General features: G+C 44.6%; 1 protein-coding gene across 5 annotated transcripts in view; it reads left to right on the forward strand.

Moving 5' to 3' along the window:
* The window catches only part of EML2 (EMAP like 2), a 53,554-nt gene extending 32,538 nt beyond the window's left edge, over positions 1-21,016 (forward strand). For all 5 annotated transcript variants that reach the window (XM_073561198.1, XM_073561199.1, XM_073561200.1 and 2 more), the window contains 6 exons: positions 13,292-13,380; positions 13,461-13,558; positions 13,637-13,724; positions 15,055-15,150; positions 20,071-20,201; positions 20,470-21,016. In XM_073561198.1, the coding sequence (XP_073417299.1) occupies positions 13,292-13,380; positions 13,461-13,558; positions 13,637-13,724; positions 15,055-15,150; positions 20,071-20,201; positions 20,470-20,595 (628 nt within the window). In that variant the 3' untranslated portion in view covers positions 20,596-21,016. The remainder of the gene's footprint in view (positions 1-13,291; positions 13,381-13,460; positions 13,559-13,636; positions 13,725-15,054; positions 15,151-20,070; positions 20,202-20,469) is intronic.
* The last annotated feature ends 245 nt before the right edge of the window (positions 21,017-21,261 follow it).

A 21,261-nucleotide genomic window follows, 5' to 3' on the forward strand; every position in this document is an offset into this window, starting at 1 on the left:
GCTGAATCCATGCTGTAAATTGTTGACCAAAGCCCATACTATGCAGCACTCTCCACAGGTATGACCATTCTACAGAGTCAAAGGCTTTATGGGCATCAAGTGAGGCTATCACCCTCCCACCTGGGTTATCAACTGGCAACTGCAGATTAGATATAGTCTCCGTATATTGGCTGCTGTTGATCCGTTGGGCATAAACCCCGATTGATCCATATGGATCAATGTATCAACAACACCAGTTAGTCCGTTCGCCAGCACTTTAGCCAGTATTTTCACATCAGCTGTCAGCAAGGATATTGGCCTGTATCAATCTGGAATTCCTGGATTTTTACCGTCCTTAGGAATCAACACTATCACCGCCTCCTGCATAGACGCAGGCAAAATCCCTTCTTTCATAGCCTCCTCAAACACTATTAATAGCTTGGGTAGCAGAATTTCTTCTAGGTGTTTGTATATTTCCGCAGGAAGACCGTCTGCTCCCGGGGCCCTCTCATTAGTCATGCCATGCAGAGCCATCTCCAACTCCTCTACTGTGATAGGAGACTCCAACTTATCCCTATCTTCCATAGATAGTTTTGGAAGCAGTCCCGCTCCTAGAAATGCCTCTGCCCCCACTTCCCCTCCCATTCTACTCGATGAATAGAGGTTCTGGTAAAAACCTGCGAAGACCTCCAGAATTTCGGGCGTCTCAGTAACCCTTGTCCCCTTTGCAGTATCCATACTATGTATAAATGAGCTGCCTCTCTGGGCTGCAGCTATAATCGACAATAGATGACCAACTTTTTCCCCTTCTTCATAGAATCTAATCTTCTGAAAAGCCTGCTTCTTAGTTGCTTTATCTAGTAGTAACCTATTGACCCTTTCATGTGCCTGCCTAAGTGTCAGTTGAGTGTCGGGTGTAGCGTGCTGTGCCATTTCTATTTCCGCCCTAGTTAGGGATTCCAGACTATCCACCTCATCTCGCTTAGTTTGTGTCTTTCTCCTACATATATCCCTGTATAGATTTCCCCGGAGATGTGACTTCATTGCGTCCTATACCACCAGAGGATGAGCACTATCATCATTATGGACAAAGAATTCCCCAATCTCCCGCATGATGCCCTACATATTTATATGTTGTATCCAGGCCGGATGTAACTTCCACTCTCCCCTTATCCCCCCTCTCAAACGCTCCCGTTTAATGGACACAAGGATGGGACTGTGGTCCGAGATCACTCTCGGTAAGTATTGCACATCCCCCACCACTGCATTCATCAACTCATTAGCTAATGCCATGTCGATGAGAGATAGGGTATTATAAGAAGCTGAATAGCAGGAGAAGCACTGTTTCCCGTCATTTCTTACCCTCCAAATGTCCATCAAACCCATTTCCCGAACTAAATTGCCAAATGGGGTTATTGTGTCACTCAATACTCCCAACGGCCTACTATTCCTGTCCCAATAAGAGTCTATTACATTATTATAGTCACCCACTATCAAAAGAGGCAATACTCCCCCTCTTCCTGAGAATTCCCAAGTCTCCCTCAGCTTAGTGCTCGAGTAGGGGTGTGGAATATAAATAGCGGCAATGCACATAAGGTGGCCAAATAATTTACATTTGATGACTACACACTGCCCATCCGGGTCAATATGCACCTCTATTTCCTCATATTGTATTGAAGTATGAATTAGCACAGATACCCCCCTTGCGTAGCTAGAAAAAGTAGAGTGATAGGTCCTCTGTATCCATCGCCTATTCAAGAGTCTCGTTGTGCCCGGTAAAAGATGAGTCTCCAGGAGGCATACCACCGATGGGCCCTGGTCTTGTATATATTTGAATATAGCTGCCCTCTTAGTTTTGTCAGATAAACCCCTAAAATTCCAACTTAGTACCTTAATTTTCCCCCCCTCCATAGTGTTGATAACTGGAATTATTAATCGGTGTAGTTTTCCCCCTTGCTGTCTGAACCCATTCCTCCTCCCCGATTTACCACCTCCATTCTTGGTCACTCAATTTGACGGCGTGGCCATTGAGACCGCGGTACTGAAAGTCAGGGTTTTCAGATCGGGTAATTCACCAATGATCCGGGCTAGGAAACCTTCGTCTTCCAAAATATACTATAGAACGGGGAAGGCATATTTTCATTGGTGTGAGTCCAATCGCGTTTTGCCAATGTCTTTCTCGCTCCCTTTTATTCTAGCATTCCTCCAGGTAGGCCTGGACGGGGGTCTGGCCCTAGGTTCTCTAAAGGTTTTGGCGCTTTCAATTCTTTTCCAGAAGACGCTATCCTCTCGGCCGCAGGTAAAAACCTTTTTACAAGGGGCGGCCCATGCAGTTCCTCCGTATCGGGCTCCAGTGGATCCCTGGGATCTCAATTTAGTCCTAGAGGCTCAACAAGGTTCCCCCTTTGAGCCTCTCAAGGAGGTTTCTCTATCTCTTCTTTCTTGGAAAGTGGCCTTTCTAGTGGCTTTTACTTCCATCCGACGTGTCTCGGAGTTGGCAGCTCTTTCTTGTCAACCTCCTTTTTTCGTGATTCATCAAGATAAAGTTGTTCTACGGCCTTTGCCGTCCTTTCTTCCCAAGGTGGTATCTGCTTTCCACTTGAATGAAGACATTGTTCTACCTTCTTTCTGCCCGGCTCCAGTACATCCCCGGGAACGCTCCTTGAACAGACTGGACCTGGTCAGGGCGACGAAGGTCTGCTTGGCTAGAACTGATGCGTTCCAGAAGACAGACTCTCTTTTCGTCATCCCAGATGGGGCTCGAAAAGGCTTGTCGGCCTCTAAGGCGACTATTGCGCGCTGGATCAGATCGGCTATCTTAGAGGCTCACCAGATAAAGAACAGAGTGCCCCCTTCTGGGATTAAGGCTCACTCCACTCTGGCAGTGGGCGCATCCTGGGCGGTGCACCACAGGGCTTCTGCGATGCAGCTTTGTAAAGCTGCAACCTGGTCCTCTGTTCACACTTTTGTAAGATTTTACAAGGTCCACACCTACGCTTTGGCGGATGCCAGCCTAGGAAGAAGGATCTTGCAGGCGGCGGTGGTGAGTCCGCTGACCTGATGGAAGTTTGTTTCCCACCCCAGGCACTGCTTTGGGACGTCCCATGGTTCCTGTGTGTCAGTGGAGTTTCAGTCTTCCAATTAGAAATCGTCCAGACCTGATTAAGTAAGATCCTTTTTTACTCTTCGCCACGACAGCACCCACTGGAGGTATCGGATCCGCCCATTTGGAACAGGAAACCCTACAGGAAAGATAAAAGGGGCGGTCTGCCTTTCCTCCTCAGTTTTGGTTTCCTGTTCCAAATGGAGCAGGATCCTGCAGGATCTTACCTGGGCCATGCATCCGCCTGTGCGGTCTCTTCGGGAACGGCAGGGGCTGCGGTCCGGAAGCAGCGTCGGGGGAGACTCCGTTTGACGGCTCCCCCCTCGTCTGGTGGCATAGTGGTAATGGCCGGGTCCGGGGAGGGCCGCCCGGTCTTACCAGGGAGCGGGGCCGGTCTGGCATCCGGGAGATGCCGCGCGTGTCAATAGCGGTGGCGCGGGAGCAGGCCGGCGCCCGACGCTCCTATACCCCGGAAGTAATGGTTGAACTTCTGGGGTAAGATGGCGATGACGCGGCGCATGCGCCCTGTGACAGGGCGACTTCCGGGGGTACGATAAGTGGTACAGATAAAACAGCGCTGCAACGTTGGAACATGTCGTCCCCCGCAGAGTCGCAGACACCAGCAGGGGATTCAGCTGGGGGCAACTCCACCAGGGACCGCAGCGCCAGGAGCGAGGCAGCAGAAACCCGATCCAAACCGTCTCAGCCATCCGAACCGGTATTAAGCTTCACTGGGTGAGTGTGCAAAGCATATGCTCTACCTATTAAGCTAACCTCCTCTCCTCCCCCCCCCCCACCCCCTCTCTTTACCTTTGACCTCCCACGTCAGTCAAAGAAAAAAGGAAAAACAAAACATAAAGAATGCGCATTATGTTCAGAGCCTCTCCCTGACTCCTACCCCAAAAAACTCTGCAAACAATGCATTAAAGAGACCAGGCAGGGGTCGACGATATCTTCTAAGGATATCCGAGCCATAATTGGGGAGGAAATACAAGCCATCAACCGCGCCAGCACTCCCGCAGAGTCCAGTCATAGAAAACAGGTTATTGTTAGTTCAGAGTCAGAGGAAGAACAGGAGTTAATCTCAGGCTCCGCATCCACGTCCTCATCATCATCCTCGGAGGTGGAAGGACGCGCATGTTTTCCACTGGACAGCGTAGATAACCTGGTAAAAGCGGTTAGAAATACTATGGGGTGTGAAGAGGAAAGGGGAGCCCAGACCGCGCAGGACATTATGTTTGCGGGATTGGCAGAGAAAAAGAGGAGATCATTTCCAGTGATACCGGCAATTAAAGATCTCATCAAAAGAGAGTGGGAAAAACACGACCAGAGGGGTTTTCTCCCATCAGCCTCAAAACGGAAGTATCCGTTCACTGATGAAGATCTATTAAAATGGACTAAAATACCAAAGGTGGACGCTGTCATATCCTCCACTTCCAAACAAACCTCGATCCCGGTCGAGGACGCAGGATTGTTAGCAGACCCATTGGACCGAAAGGCTGAATCTTTGCTAAAAAAGGTCCTGGGAATCCACCACCGGGGTATTCAAACCCGCAATAGCCAGCACATGTACTGCTAGGTCAATGCTGGTATGGCTAGATCAATTAGACCAGCAGATTGAGCAAAGAGTGTCAAGGGAGAAACTGCGTGCAGCCATCCCGTTGATAAGAGGGGCAGCTGCCTTTATGGCAGACGCTTCAGCGGACACCCTAAGACTGGCAGCAAGGTCGGCAGCCCTGGTGAATAACGCCAGACGCGCGCTGTGGATAAAGAGCTGGAAAGGGGATGCACAGTCAAAATCTAAAATTAGTGCAACCCCATGCGAGGGTGAGTTCCTCTTCGGAAAAGCCTTAGACGAAATTCTCGCCAAGGCAAAAGAAAGGAAAAAGGCCTTCAGTGATTCTCCCATTCCGTTTTATAGGAAAACCTTTAAAAGACGGCCATTCGGGAGAAGAAGGCAATCGGACAGAACGAACAGACGGGCCACGAAAGACGAAAAGCAGAAGGGTACCATCTTCAGAGGGCCAACATATAGGAGAGAAAAAAATTAAAAGTTTAGACCCACCAGTTGGGGGTAGATTAAAATTTTTTTTTACCAAGTGGGAACAGATTACGTTAAACCCATGGATTTTGAATATAATCAAGGAAGGAATAAAGATTGAATTCCTTCGGATCCCCTATGAGTTCTTTGTTATAACTCGCCTTAATTCCTCACTTCAGCAAAAGGCTCTCGAAGACGAGATTCGAGTCCTGCTAGCTAAAAAAGTTTTAGTTGACGTCCCTGAGGAACAACAAGGTAGAGGCTTTTACTCTCCCCTGTTTTTGGTGTCTAAACCAGACGGTACATTTAGAACCATTATTAATTTAAAGAAGCTAAATTCATTTATAAAAAATTATAAGTTCAAAATGGAATCAATCAGATCCACTATAAAGCTTCTTTTCCCAAATTGCGTAATGGCAGGGATTGATTTAAAAGATGCTTATTATCATCTCCCTATACACAACAGATTCCAGAAATACCTAAGAGTCGCAGTGGAAGTCGAGGGAAGGATTCGTCATTTCCAATACGCGGCCATGCCCTTCGGGCTTTCCACGGCACCGAGAATATTTACCAAGGTGATGGCAGAAGTGATGGCCTACCTTCGCCAAAAGGACACACTAATTGTGCCATATCTAGACGACTTCCTAGTAATTGGGAATTCAGTCAAACAATGTACTGAACGCGTGACTGACGCAATCTCCTCTTTTCAGAGCCTTGGCTGGCTCATCAATATCCAAAAGTCCAGACTCGATCCGCAATCTCTCCAGACATTTCTAGGATTTCATCTAGATTCCTTGACCCAGAGATGTCTACTACCCCAGGTAAAAATCATCCTCACAATCATCCATGAGCCCACATGGAGAATGGGTTTTATCAGGGAAGGTGGAGTAAAGAGGAATGTGATTACTCATCTAATTTAAAAGAACTGACTGCAGTGTTCTATGCTCTATACAACTTCCTTCCGCAGCTCCAACAGAAGCATGTAAGGATCCTGTCGGACAATACCACCACAGTGGCATATATAAACAGACAAGGAGGAACTCGATCAGAGACTCTGATGTCTTCAGCGGCAAGAATTTTAAACTTAGCAGAAAACTATTTTTTGTCCCTCTCGGCCCTTCATATAAGAGGCGAGAGCAATCAAAAGGCAGACTTCCTAAGCCGTCACACTCTACGACAAGGAGAGTGGTGCCTCAATCGGAAGGTCTTCAGGGACATAGTAGCCGCATGGGGACAACCCGAGGTGGATCTTTTCGCCACAAGAGAGAACAGGCAGATAAAAACTTTTGCCTCCCTATCTCCGTCAGATCACCCAAACATACTGGACGCCTTTCTAGTTCCATGGAATTTCAACCTAGCGTATGCGTTCCCTCCATTGATCCTCCTACCTCAAGTAATTCGGAAGATCAGAGACGACAAAGCAAGAATAATCTTAATAGCACCGTTCTGGCCAAAAAGACCGTGGTTTTCGTGGCTGCAGATTATGTCGATAACAGATCCTTGGGTCCTTCCGACTGCCAATCTACTCTCCCAAGGCCCCTTTTTCCACCCTCAAGTGCTCAGCTTGCACTTGACGGCGTGGAATTTGAGAGGCAGTTATTGAGGACAAGAGGATTCTCGGAGTCCTTAATTACTACACTACTACAAAGTAGAAAACAGTCCACAACCCAAATTTACACTAGAATATGGAAAAAATTTCTTCAATTCCATACAGTACCTCATACAACAGAAGTTCCGATAATCCCAATCTTGGAATTTCTGCAGAAGGGGAAAGACTTAGGCTTAGCAGTAAATACACTGAGAGTACAAATATCGGCATTAGGAGCACTATATGGCCATAATATAGCAGGCAACAAGTGGATAACTCGTTTTATTACAGCATGTGAACGAATAACTCCAATCCACATACCCTCCGTCCCTACATGGGATCTAAATCTGGTCTTAGACGCCCTAACGGTAGACCCCTTTGAGCCGATCGACACAATACCCTTCAAATACTTAGCACTTAAAATGGCCCTCTTAGTATCACTGACCTCAGCTAGAAGAGTGGGTGATATTCAGGCCTTGTCAATAGATCCACCTTTTTTCCAAGAATACCAAGACAGATTAGTATTAAAACCAGACCCTGCCTACCTGCCAAAAGTGGCAACAAAATACCATAGATCTCAGGAGATACTCCTCCCAACCTTCTATAAAAATCCCTCTACTCCGGAAGAGCAGAAGTTCCATACTCTGGACGTCAAAAGAACTGTCCTAAAATGTATTGAGAGGTCCAACAGTTGGAGGCAGAGCAGGGCCCTATTTGTTTCATTTCAGGGCTGTAAGAAGGGGTATGGAGTCACGAAGAGCACCATTTCCCGGTGGATCAGAGAGGCCATTCGTTTAGCCTACTCCGCAAAAAACGAAGATCCTCCAGGGAACATCAGGGCGCATTCCACCAGAGCAATGGCAACCTCTTGGGCGGAAAAGGGAGATGTTCCGATTGAAACTATATGTAAGGCGGCAGTTTGGTCATCCCCTTCTACCTTCTATAAGCACTACAGACTTGATCTTTCATCCACCTCTGACTTAAGCTTTGGCAGGACTATCCTTGGCACGGTGGCCCCACCCAGGTGATGGTCTCTGGAATCTCTCCAGTGGGTGCTGTCGTGGCGAAGAGTAAAAAGCCGGATTACTTACCGGTAATGCTCTTTTAATGAGTCCACGACAGCACCCGCTCACTTCCCTCCCTAAAGATATCAATAGTTAAAGTATATTAACCAAATAATGGATAAGAAAGATGTTAAAATAACAGAACATTGCCTAATCCTTGGCGGTCCTTCTGGTACTCTGAAACGTAAAACTGAGGAGGAAAGGCGGACCGCCCCTTTTATCTTTCCTGTAGGGTTTCCTGTTCCAAATGGGCGGATCCGATACCTCCAGCGGGTGCTGTCGTGGACTCATTAAAAGAGCATTACCGGTAAGTAATCCGGCTTATTTGGTCATGCATGCATGGAGAGAGAATGACGGTCACACCAGATGTGAGCAGTCCTCTGTCTGCCTCAATACATATTCTTAGAGTTTAAATAATAAAAGAGGAGGGTGTTGAAACATACTTCGTTTGCAAAAATAGTACATACAATATGCTTAGCTGTTAGCAATCCTTATCTACGTTACCAGAGAAGTAAAGGTATGACTTTTTATTTTTGTACATTAGATAAGGATAGCAACCTAAGCATTACACCCATGTATTACATCAGCTGAAAAGAGTTTGTCTAAGTATAATAATGGCATATATGCAATCATGTGTGTGTATGTATGTGTGTGTGTATATAATATAATATAATATATATATATATATATATATATATATATATATATATATATATATATATAATACAGTGCCTACAAGTAGTATTCAACCCCCTGCAGATTTAGCAGGTTTACACATTCGGAATTAACTTGGCATTGTGACATTTGGACTGTAGATCAGCCTGGAAGTGTGAAATGCACTGCAGCAAAAAAGAATGTTATTTCTTTGTTTAATTTTTTTTTAAATTGTGAAAAGTTTATTCAGAGGGTCATTTATTATTCAACCCCTCAAACCACCAGAATTCTGTTTGGTTCCCCTAAAGTATTAAGAAGTATTTCAGGCACAAAGAACAATGAGCTTCACATGTTTGGATTAATTATCTCTTTTTTCCAGCCTTTTCTGACTATTTAAGACCCTCCCCAAACTTGTGAACAGCACTCATACATGGTCAACATGGGAAAGACAAAGGAGCATTCCAAGGCCATCAGAGACAAGATCGTGGAGGGTCACAAGGCTGGCAAGGGGTACAAAACCCTTTCCAAGGAGTTGAGCCTACCTGTCTCCACTGTTGGGAGCATCATCCGGAAGTGGAAGGCTTATGGAACTACTGTTAGCCTTCCACGGCCTGGACAGCCTTTGAAAGTTTCCTCCCGTGCCGAGGCCAGGCTTGTCCGAAGAGTCAAGGCGAACCCAAGGACAACAAGGAAGGAGCTCCGGGAAGATCTCATGGCAGTGGGGACATTGGTTTCAGTCAATACCATAATTAACGTATTCCACCGCAATGGTCTCCGTTCCAGACGAGCCCGTAGGGTACCTTTACTTTCAAAGCGTCATGTCAAGGCTCGTCTACAGTTTGCTCATGATCACTTGGAGGACTCTGAGACAGACTGGTTCAAGGTTCTCTGGTCTGATGAGACCAAGATCGAGATCTTTGGTGCCAACCACACACGTGACGTTTGGAGACTGGATGGCACTGCATACGACCCCAAGAATACCATCCCTACAGTCAAGCATGGTGGTGGCAGCATCATGCTGTGGGGCTGTTTCTCAGCCAAGGGGCCTGGCCATCTGGTCCGCATCCATGGGAAGATGGATAGCACGGCCTACCTGGAGATTTTGGCCAAGAACCTCCACTCCTCCATCAAGGATCTTAAGATGGGTCGTCATTTCATCTTCCAACAAGACAACGACCCAAAGCACACAGCCAAGAAAACCAAGGCCTGGTTCAAGAGGCAAAAAATCAAGGTGTTGGAGTGGCCTAGTCAGTCTCCTGACCTTAACCCAATTGAAAACTTGTGGAAGGAGCTCAAGATTAAAGTCCACATGAGACACCCAAAGAACCTAGATAACTTGGAGAAGATCTGCATGGAGGAGTGGGCCAAGATAACTCCAGAGACCTGTGCCGGCATGATCAGGTCTTATAAAAGACGATTATTAGCTGTAATTGCAAGCAAGGGTTATTCCACAAAATATTAAACCTAGGGGTTGAATAATAATTGACCCACACTTGTATGTTTTAAAATTTATTAAAATTTAACTGAGCAACATAACTTTTTGGTTTGTAAGATTTATGCATCTGTTAATAAATCCTGCTCTTGTGTGAAGTTTGAAGGCTCTAACTTATTTGCATCTTATCAAACCTGCTAAATCTGCAGGGGGTTGAATACTACTTGTAGGCACTGTGTATATGTGTGTGTGTGTGTGTGTGTGTGTGTATATGTATATATATATATATATATATATATATATATATATATATGTATATATATATACACACACACACACACGAAAGGACTTTATTACAATTATTATAACATTGTGTCCCCCAATGAAGCGATAGAGAAAACAGGATTTTTAGTTGCTTACCGTAAAATCTGTTTCTCGGAGCTTTCATTGGGGGACACAGCACCCTCCCATGTTTTCAACTTCTGTACTTTGTTCTATGTAATATAGTTCTAGTTGAATTGTTGGTTTACTTTATATTCTATTGCTTCTCCTACTGCTTTCTCACTAACTAATTGAGCGCCAGTCGGTGGGGTGTATACTGCGGAGGAGGCGCTAACTTTCTTATTTGCATAGTGTCAGCCTCCTAGTGGCAGCAGCATACACCCATGGTTCCTGTGTCCCCCAATGAAGGCTCCGAGAAACAGATTTTACGGTAAGCAACTAAAAATCCTGTTTTTTCTTCGCCGACTCTGTTAGGGGTACCTACCAATAACCTTTTGTAAGGTCCAGAGTTGTAAAATACCGTGCCTGCCCAAATCACTCTATCAACTCATCAACCCAAGGCATAGGGTAGGCGTCAAACTTTGAAATGTCATTAAGTTTTCTAAAATCATTACAGAATCTTAGAGACCTATCAGGCTTGGGTATTAGGACTATTGGGCTGGCCCACTCACTTTGGGACTCTTCTATGACCCCTAACTGTAGCATAGTTTTGACCTCTTCCGAGATGGCTTGTCGCCGGGCCTCAGGCACCCGATATGGCTTTAGTTGGACTTTGGCCTGTGGCTCCGTGACAATGTCATGTTGGATTAGGGAGGTGCGTCCGGGGAGCTCCGAAAAAACTCCCTATGGGAGTGGAGAGTGTTATGAATGGGTAACCGAGGAGGATGGCAGGACCAGGCTAAGCCACCAGAGAGGTTGGTAACTAAGCGGATTGCAGACCCCTGATCCTATCCACACAACTAGATGTAGCCGTGGAGCGTACCTACGATGCCCTAGACGCCTCGGCACAGCCGGAGAGCTAACTCAGCCTAAAGCAAGAAAGGTGAAATCTAAACTGCCCCGGAGCAGACCCCAAAGGAATAGATAGCCCCCAAACATATATTGTCGGTGAGACAAGATGAAAACACAAACGCAGGCAGAAAAATAGACTCAGCAAATGATGGGGCCCAAACTGACTAGACAGGACAGGAATGGAAAGACACTGTTTGCAATCACGCAAAACACCCTGAAAAATCCAACACGTCTGATGCACAAAAAAACACTGAAGTCACACGACTTCGCCCCCACTATATCAGCACTCTGGTATATACTGAAAGCAAAGCAAAAAGAGACCAATATAACAGGAGACAGAACAAACTGACACAAGCAGTAACTTATGGGTGGTGATCCAGCACAGCCCCAGCAGGAGCAAGCTGACCCGCACAAAGCAGAGATAGACAAAACCAGATCAAATGCAAAAAGATTAGCAAATGAACCACTTAGCTGAACCATGCAGGAACAGAGCAGGAGACCTCAGACCTCAGAAGGCACAGGAAGAAAATCACCAGCAGGGATTGAAGGAAGTCAGCTGTCTTAAATACACCAGTCAGAAACCCCAGATCTCCAATCGTCGTCATCATTATCAGGTGGCAAGCCTCTGTCCATCTGACCAGCTCCACTACCTCCAGTAACCACCAGAGGGAGCCCACAAAGAGAACTCGCAACACCTCTGTCAATATGACCAGCTCCACTACCTTCAGTAACCACCAGAGGGAGCCCAGAAAGAGAATTCACAACAGGAGAGGCGTGAATATTCATTACCTTAATGAACAGGGCCTCGTGATCGCTCGGCCGGAAGAGCTGCTAGTGCCGGAACGAACAAGATGCAGTGAGGGTGCGCAGGGAAGGTAAGTAGGATGTGTGCTGGAAGCTGCGTCTGTCACTGTGCGCTGTTGCTGAGAAATGAATATTCACTGCCAGCACAGTGAATATTCATTTCTCTTTTAACAGCGGACACAGTTACAGCAGCATCCGCCAGCTCCTACCTCTGTGACTCGCTGCTCCCCCTTCCCTCTGCCGGGACAATTGACTAGTGTATAAGCCGAGGAGGGGCGTTTTCAGCACGAAAAAATGTGCTGAAAAACTTGGCTTATACACGAGTATATACGGTAAATGTTCATTTATTATACCATGCTTTTTTATTTGTGCATACATTTGTTTCTTCAGAAACTTTGTTATACCATGCCTGAGGAAGGGACCCAAGAAGTCCCGAAAGTTTGCCTTGTAACATCATGTATTTTATATTAAAAGGTATCATAACTACAAGATTATCTTGTTTTTCCCACTGAAAGCATTCTTTTTTTCAACTGGCAAACACGGTACCAAACTTTTTTTTTTTTTTCTTTTGGGGGACAAAAAGTCAGCAAAAATGCAATGTGTGGAGAGCTGCACTATTCCTTTTTTTGTCTGGTATTCACCTTCTAGCTTGGTCTTTGGAAATTTAGTGTCGGCTCAGACTCTGGACTTGTCTCTTAACGCATTGGATTTGTCAAGTAAACTGCATAACAATATGACTGTTGCCTGGCTTTTATAGCCTCACCCACTGATCTCACTTGAATGATCATTTCTGTCATTGCATTTTTGTACTCCTGCATATCCTTTTCTTTGCAGTCTCATTTTGTACAGTTTTATTAGCAGAAATAACTTGCTGTTTAGACTAAATCTTCCATGCAACTTTTGTAAGTCATCCCACGTGCCTTCAGTAGCGTTTGTGGATCAGTTGCTCATCCTATTCTATTAAGCTTATAATAATTTGTCTGGCTTTCTTCTATTCCTGATTTCTATCTATAGTATCTGTGTAGCAGTCATCTCTGGACACTTCCATAGCTGGTAATTCTCATTACTCAGTTTGGCCACTAAGTTTAAGTTCTGAGCGGCAGTCATTTTTGCTCTCTCCTTTAGATGTAGATACTGAGTTTATTACTAGTATGCATTGAGCTGAAAACTTCTGGTCACCGAGCTGTGCTCTTCTCCAGCATCATCTAGACAGTCCCTCCACAGCATAAGCCTGCAGTTGGTGTATATGTTAAGATACCTTGAGTGGCGGTCCTGCCCTCTGCATATATGGATTGGACTCGGACCGCTCAATCTTGTCTTTTCTTCCTCCCAGGTTCCTGGTATTAGACACTCAATCACACGTCATAGTCACAACTTTTTCAGATGCGGGTGAACAGATCAGTGCCATCAGCTACAGTCCTGGTAAGGTTCCCATCCTGTGTCCTGCACGTCTGCTTCTTTCTGTCTGTATCTCAGTACTTTACCGACTCCATATCCCGCAGACGGACAATATTTGGCAGTTGGATCACATGACAACTTTATCTACCTATATGAAGTGGCTGAAGAGGGACGAGAGTATAGACGGGTGGGAAAGTGTTCGGTGAGTGCACCTGCAGTTGTGTAGACCATGCCCGTACTTGGTTTATAAATGACCGCTACCTTGTTCTTCACCCCCCAGGGTCACTCCAGCTACATCACACACCTGGACTGGGCATCCGATAGTTCCAGCTTCATGACAAACAGTGGTGACTACGAAATCCTCTATTGTGAGTAAAATCTTGTTCAGCTTGTGCATTAAGATCTTGTTTCCCGCAGACGGGTCGTAGTCCGAGTTCTGCAGAATCAATCAGGGATGTATGATTGGATGCGATGTGTAGGATCAGTGACTAATTAATGCTCCTCATCTTCAAAAATCTTACGTCCGATGCAGGGGCGGACACTGACAGCTTGGGGCCCCCTTGGCGACAAAGAGAGATATAGTATAGCCACACACATACATGTATATATTACATAGTCTCCTATATTATATATATTGCTGTCCCTTTTACAGTGCCCTCTCGTCATGTACAGTACTGTCCCTTACATATTGGATTATATAGGGCCCTGTTTATTACATACCATCCTGTCTTGTTATCTGTATAATGCAATGATGGCTGATGGAGCATGGGAAAGCTTCCTTTCTAATAGAGGAGCTTGATGGACTGGTAGTCTGGTCACCGGCTCCTCCATCAGCAGTCATTTTATATCTAAAAAGAGAGGGGACTATGTAATAAAAGATGGCACTGTGAATAACAAAATTAACAAGAATACACTATGTAAGAGACAGTACTGTACATAACAGCAGAGGAAGCTATATAATAAGGGACGGCACCATATATAACTAGAGAGGATGGTATGTAAAAAGAAACAGTGTTATACATGATAAAAGAGGAAACTATGTAACTAAGGATGGTGTTATATAGAATTAGTGGGTACACTATACTAAGGGACTGTGTTAGACATAAGCGATAATAATGTCTTCCCCCACCTTCCTAAATCCATAAGTCCCTCTTCCTCCCATCCCAATCCCCCACACCCATCATTGTCCTCCTTCCCCCACCCCATCATTGTCCTCTTCACCAACTCCATCATTGCCTTGTCCCCAACCACTATCATTGCTTTCTCCCCTGCCACCCCATCATTGCCCATTCCACCACCTCCATCATTTCCTCCTCCCCCACCACCCCCATTATTGCCCTTTCCACCACCACCATCATTGCATTCTCCCCCACCACCACCATCATCATTGCTCTTTCCCCACCACCCCCATCATTGCTTTCTCCTCCACCACCCCATCATTGCCTTCTCCCCATCACCCCCATCATTGTCTTCTCTTCCACCTACACACACAGACACACAACACCATTCACCCCTCTACACATTCCCCCACAGCGCTACGCATGCACGCACACACACACAAACCATCACTCATCTCTATACACACACAACACACACGTACATACAAAACAAAACACACAAACTGCACCTCTCACCTGTCCACAGCTGCAGCATCGCAGTCGATGTATATATTGATACATGACTTCTCCTTCCACCCAGGGGACCCAGAATCTGGGAAGCAAATTGTCAGCGCAGAGAGTGTACGTAACGTGGAGTGGGAGAAAGCATCCTGCACGCTGAGCTTCCATGTGCTGGGTGAGTACCTATAAGTGGTGGTCGTTACATCTGATGCGGCACGCAGCTTCCTACAACATGTGACTAACCTCCAGATTCAGCATATATAAAGCTCATTATATCACATTATTCTTCTCATCCAGTAAGATAATCCTGAAAGGCGCCATGTTATACACAGATGACTGAGAATAATGATTTAAAAAAAAAAAAATCTGTTCATAACAAATCAGAAAAAAGTAATGGATTGTTGGTGTAGACATTGTGCTAGTTATGAAATTTAAGTAAAACAAATGTGTGAACGTGCACTAAAGGGTCGCACTTTTTTTTTTTTCTTCCCCTGCCTATAGAGCATCTTTTTCTCCATTCACAATAATGTAGCCATATTACAATTTTTTTTTTTAACCCCTTTCTGACATCAGACGTACTATCCGGTCCATGGTACCCGGGCCCCTAAGACCGGGGACGGGTTAGTACGTCTCAGCGATCAGCTTTGCTCCCGGCGGGGGGGGCGCCAAACATGATCGCAGTGTACCGGGGGTTTAGGGAAGCATCGGCAGGGAGGGGGCTCCCTCTGTGCTTCCCTGAGACCCCTAGAGCAGCGCAATATGCAGCGCTGCTCTGGGGGCCTCCTTCCCTGCAGGCCCCCGGATCCAATATGGCCACGGGGGCCTGCAGGGAGGCGGCTTCCTCAATACCTGCAGAGAGAGCAGGGCTGAGGAAGCCTGCAGCAGCGCCTGTCAGATCGAGTGCTGTCCAAACTGTCAGACCAGCGATCTGACATATTAGTGATCCCCCCGCGGGACAATATAATTAAGTTAAAAAAAAAAAAAAAAAAAGTGTAAAAATAATTTATAAAAAATCGCTAAATGAATTAAGAAAAAAAAAATATTCCCTAATAAATTCATTTTTTGGAGATTAAAAAAAACAATAAAAGTACACATTTGGTATCGCCGCGTCCGTAACGACCTGCCGTATAAAACTGTCCCACTAGTTAACCCCTTTAGTGAACCCCTTAAAAAATAAAAAAACAAAGCAAAAAACAATCATACCGTCGAACAAAAAGTGCAATAACGCACTATCAAAAAGATATATAAATAACCATGGTACCGCTGAAAACATCATCAGTGAAAAAATAAGTTATAGCTCGCAGAATAAAGCGATGCAAAAATAATTATTTTTTTATATAAAATTGTTTTCATTGCATAAAAGCGCCAAAACATGAAAAAATGACCTAAATGAGGTATCGTTGTAATCGTACTGACCTGAAGAATAAAACGGCTTTATCAATTTTACCGCACGCGGAATGGTGTAAACGCACCCCCCAAAAGAAATTCATGAAATGCTGGTTTTTGTTAATTCTGCGTCCCAAAAATCGGAATAAAAAGCGATTAAAAAAAAAAAAAAAAGTCACGTGCCCGAAAATGGTACCAATAAAAACGTCAACTCGTCCCGCAAAAAATAAGACCTCACATGACTCGGTAGGTCAAAATATGGAAAAATTATAGCTTTCAAAATGTGGTGATGCAAAAACTATTTTTACAATAAAAAGCGTCTTTTAGTGAGCGACAGCTGGCAAACATAAAAACCGCCATAAATAGTAAATCAAACCCCCCGTTATCACCCCCTTAGGTAGGGAAAAATAATAAAATAAATACTTTTTTTTTTATTTCCATTTTTAGAGCTAGAGCTAGCTAGGGGTGTTGGGGTTAGGTTTGGAGTTAGAATTGGGGGGTTTCCACTGTTTAGGCACATCAGGTGCTCTCCAAATGCAACATGGCGTCTGATCTCAATTCCAGCCAATTCTGCCTTGAAAAAGTCAAATGGTGCTCCTTCCTTTCCAAGCTCTGCCATGCGCCCAAACAGTGGTTTACTCCCACATATGGGGTATCAGCCTACTCAGGACAAATTGCACAACAACTTTTGGGGTCCAATTTCTCCTGTTACCCTTGAGAAAATAAAAAATTGGGGGCAAAAATATCATTTTTGTAGAAAAAAAAATATTATTTTATTTTTATGACTCTACGTTATAAACTTCTGTGAAGCCCTTAGGGGTCCAAAGTGCTCACCACACATCTAGATAAGTTCCTTGGGGGGTCTAGTTTCCAAAATGGGGTCACTTGTGGGGTGTTTCAACAGCTTAGGCCACATCAGAGGCTCTCCAAACGCGACATGACACCCGCAGACTATTCCATCAAAGTCTGCATTCCAAAACGTCACTACTTCCCTTCCAAGCCGTGCCCATACAGTAGTTTTTTCCCACATATGGAGTATCTGCGTACTCAGGACAAATTGGACAACAACTTTTGGGGTCCTATTTCTCCAAAAAAATTGGGGACTAAAAGGTCATGTTTGTGGAAAAAATAAGATTTTTTTATTTTCACGCCTGTGAGTTGTAAACTTCTGTGAAGTACTTGGGGGTTCAAAGTTCTCACCATACATCTAGATAAGTTCCTTGGGGGGTCTCGTTTCCAAAATGGTGTGATTTGTGGGGTATTTCCACTGTTTTGGCACATCAGGGGCTTTCCAAATGCGACATGGCGTCCGATCTCAATTACAGCAAAAAAAGTCAAATGGCGCTGCTTCCCTTCCGAGCTCTGCCATGCGCCCAAATAGTCGTTTACCCCCACATATGGGGTATCAGCGTACTCAAGACAAATTGCACAATTACTTTTGGGGTCCCTTGGGAAAATAAAAATTGGGGGTGGAAAGATCATTTTTATTGAATAAATATGATTTTTTAATTGTACGGCTGTACGTTATAAACTTCTGTGAATCCCTTGGGGGTTCAAAGTTCTCACCACATATCTAGATATGTTTCTTTGGGGGTCTAGTTACCAAAATGGGGTCACTTGTGAGGGTTTCCACTGTATAGGCACATCAGGGGCTCTCCAAACGTGACATGGCGTCCGATCTGAATTCCAGCCAATTTTGCATTGAAAAAGTCAAACGGCGCTCCTTCCCTTCTGAGCTCTGCCATGCGCCGAAACAGTGGTTCCCCCCCACATATCAGGTATCAGCGTACTCAGGACAAATTGCAAAATAACTTTTGCAGTCCAATTTCTCCTGCTACCCTTGGTAAAATAAAAAAAATTGGTTCTGAAGTAATTTTTTTGTAAAAAAAAAAAAAAATGAACATTTTAACTTTTTTCAAACATTCAAAAAATTCCTGTGAAGCACCTGAAGGGTTAATAAACTTCTTGAATGTGATTTTTGAGCACCTTGAGGGGTGCAGTTTTTAAAATGGTGTTACTTTTGGGTATTTTCTATCATATAGACCCCTCAAAGTGACTTCAAATGTGATGTGGACCCTAAAAATAAAATGGTGTTGTAAAAATGAGAAATCGCTGGTCAACTTTAACCCTTATAACTTCCTAACAAGAAAAAATATTTTGGTTCCAAAATTGTGCTGATGTAAAATAAACATGTGGGAAATGTTTAAGTTTTTTGTGTGCCATATCTCTGTGATTTAACCCCTTAGTGACGGAGCCAATTTTTAAAATTCTGACCAATATCACTTTATGTGGTATCTCTGGAACGCTTCAACAAATCCCATTGATTTTTAGATTGTTTTTTTACGTGGCACATGATAATTTATGATAATGGTAAATTTAGGTTGATATGTTTTGTGTTTTATTTATAAAAAAATATCAGAAACTTTACAAAAATGTAAAAAAAATTGCAATTTTCAAACTTTGAATGATTATCCGTTTAATCCAGATAGTCATGCCACACAAAAACAATAATAAATAACATTTCCCGCATGTCTGCCTTACATCAGCACCATTTTAAAAATGCTAATTTATTTTGTTAGGCTTTTAGGTGGTTTAAAAATGTAGCAGTAATTTTTCATTTTTTTCAAGGAAAGTTACAGAATTTATTTTTTGAGGGACCTATCCAGGTTTGAAGTGACTTTGGGGGTGCTGTATATTGGAAAACCCCAAAGGTGATACCATTTTAAAAACAGCACCCCTTGACATACTGAAAACTTCTGTCAGGTAGTTTATTAACCCTTCAGGTGATTTTCAGGAATTAATGCAAAGTGGTATAGCCGGAATGAAAAAGTGTTTGTTTACCACCTAAATGTCGCTAACTTCTGAACTGACCGCTGTAGCCGGCAGACTCTAAGGCTATGTGCACACACTGCAGATTCACCTACGGGTTTTTATCTGCAGAACCGCAGGTAAAACCGCAGGTAAAATACCTGCGGTTTTGCCCTGCGGTTTGCCACCTGGACAATGGAATAGGTGGCAAACCGCAGCAGAATCCGCAGAAAGAATTGACATGTCAATTGTTTCTGCGGATTTAAAACCGCAGCTTTTCCGCAGTTAAAAATCCGCAGCATGTGCACAGCAGAATGTAAATCCCATAGGATAACATGTTACTGTACACTGTCTGCAGAACTGCTGCAGCCAAAACCGCAGCAAAAACCGCAGCGTGTGCACATAGCCTAAGGCCGCTATTTGGCCATGAACTGCTATGGTAAACATCAGGACCACACAATCATAATCTCGGTGTGTCAATTAGATTATAGCCCCCACAATCTTTAAACCATTTTTCTGATGTAGTCACTTTTGACAGCAGCAACTAAGGGGTTAATTTCCTTTTTTTTTTTTTTTTTTTTTTTTCCTTCTCCCCCCCCCCCCCCCCCCCCCAAATAAACGCAAGTTATATCAATGAAATTTTACCACTAACATGAGGTACAATATGTCACGAGAAAACAATGTCAGAATCACCGGGATCCATGGAAGCGTTCCAGAGTTATTACCTCATAAAGGGACAGTGGTCAGAAGTGTAAAAATTGGCCCGGTCATGAACGTGCAAACCACCCTTGGGGGTAAAGGGGTTAATTGACACCACATTTGTCTTGAAATCCCGATCCCTCTGGCCGTGTGTTGCACTGACTGACTGATGTAGACTTTTTTTCTCATTTGTATTTTCTAGGCATCTGGCCAGACGGAGCAGATGGAACTGACATTAATGCAGTGATAAAGTCACATGACAGAAAACTGGTGGCCACCGGGGATGATTTCGGAGGGGTTCGTCTGTACAATTATCCCTGCGTGGTGCCCCGGGTAAGACATATGAATGTGATGTGACAGATGTGCCTACATCATATAAGGGGATTCATGGGAGGTGATGTAGGAATGATGCAGCACCTTCACCCCTTCCCTGTTTGGTAATAGTAATATAATGAGAAACCATTTACTAAATTTGTGCCCCCATAAAGGCCTGGTGTCTCAGACCTGGAGATAATCTGTGTAACAGGTGATGTTCTAGGATGAATAAGGGGCTGATCTCGAGGTGGGGCTGCTCACTAATGTCCTGTGCGTCTCTTTTCAGGCCCCGAGTTACAAGTACAGCGGTCACAGCAGCCACGTTACCCGCGTCAGCTTTCTGCACAACGACACTGCTCTGATCTCAGTTGGTGGCAAGGATTGCACAGTGTTGCAGTGGTCGATCCTGTGACCACCCTTTGCCCGAAGTCCACGGTTTTCTTGCACAGCCTCTATGTCGTCTTCCCGTACAGAACCTATAGGTCTTAACAGCAGAGTCTTGTTTTCAGCCCCCAACATCTTTTACCTGCCCTGGTCCCTCCAGCAATGCCCCCCACAGTGCATCACCCAGCTCTGCTCCACACCTGCTTCTGCCACTTCTCGGCATCGGTTCTCCAGTTGTGGTAATAGTCTTGCCATTTTTGTTCGCGAGCTGGACAGCATGCTACTATTGAAATCTCTTTGCACCAGGACTTGCACACTCTTATTTGCACAGCTGCACAGAGCATTTAAGCCCCTGACTGCAGAAGGTCTGGTACTCGCCCCTCATGTAGAGAAGTTTGTTCTCAGTGGCTGGCACTTACAATTCACTGCAATAAATTCTGTAAAACATCTGTCACTTCTCTCTGAATCCTTCCATAACCTGTTGATCCACTGAGGAAGCCACTTGAGCAAAATCTACCGCACTGCTCAGACACATCAGGGTCAGATAAGGCCTGTTTCTTTGGAATCAGTCAAAATCCGTCAAAGTGTTAAAAAACGGATCCTTTGCAGATTGCAAAAAACTGAAGCACCTGATTCGTTTGTTTGACGGATCTGTTGCAGAAGCTACTGTATGAAATTTAAAGGAACAGAACTC

Source organism: Dendrobates tinctorius, unplaced genomic scaffold (genome assembly GCF_039654945.1).
Source record: "Dendrobates tinctorius isolate UK_male_01 unplaced genomic scaffold, ASM3965494v1 ptg000315l, whole genome shotgun sequence".
Classification (NCBI taxonomy): Eukaryota; Metazoa; Chordata; class Amphibia; order Anura; family Dendrobatidae; genus Dendrobates; species Dendrobates tinctorius.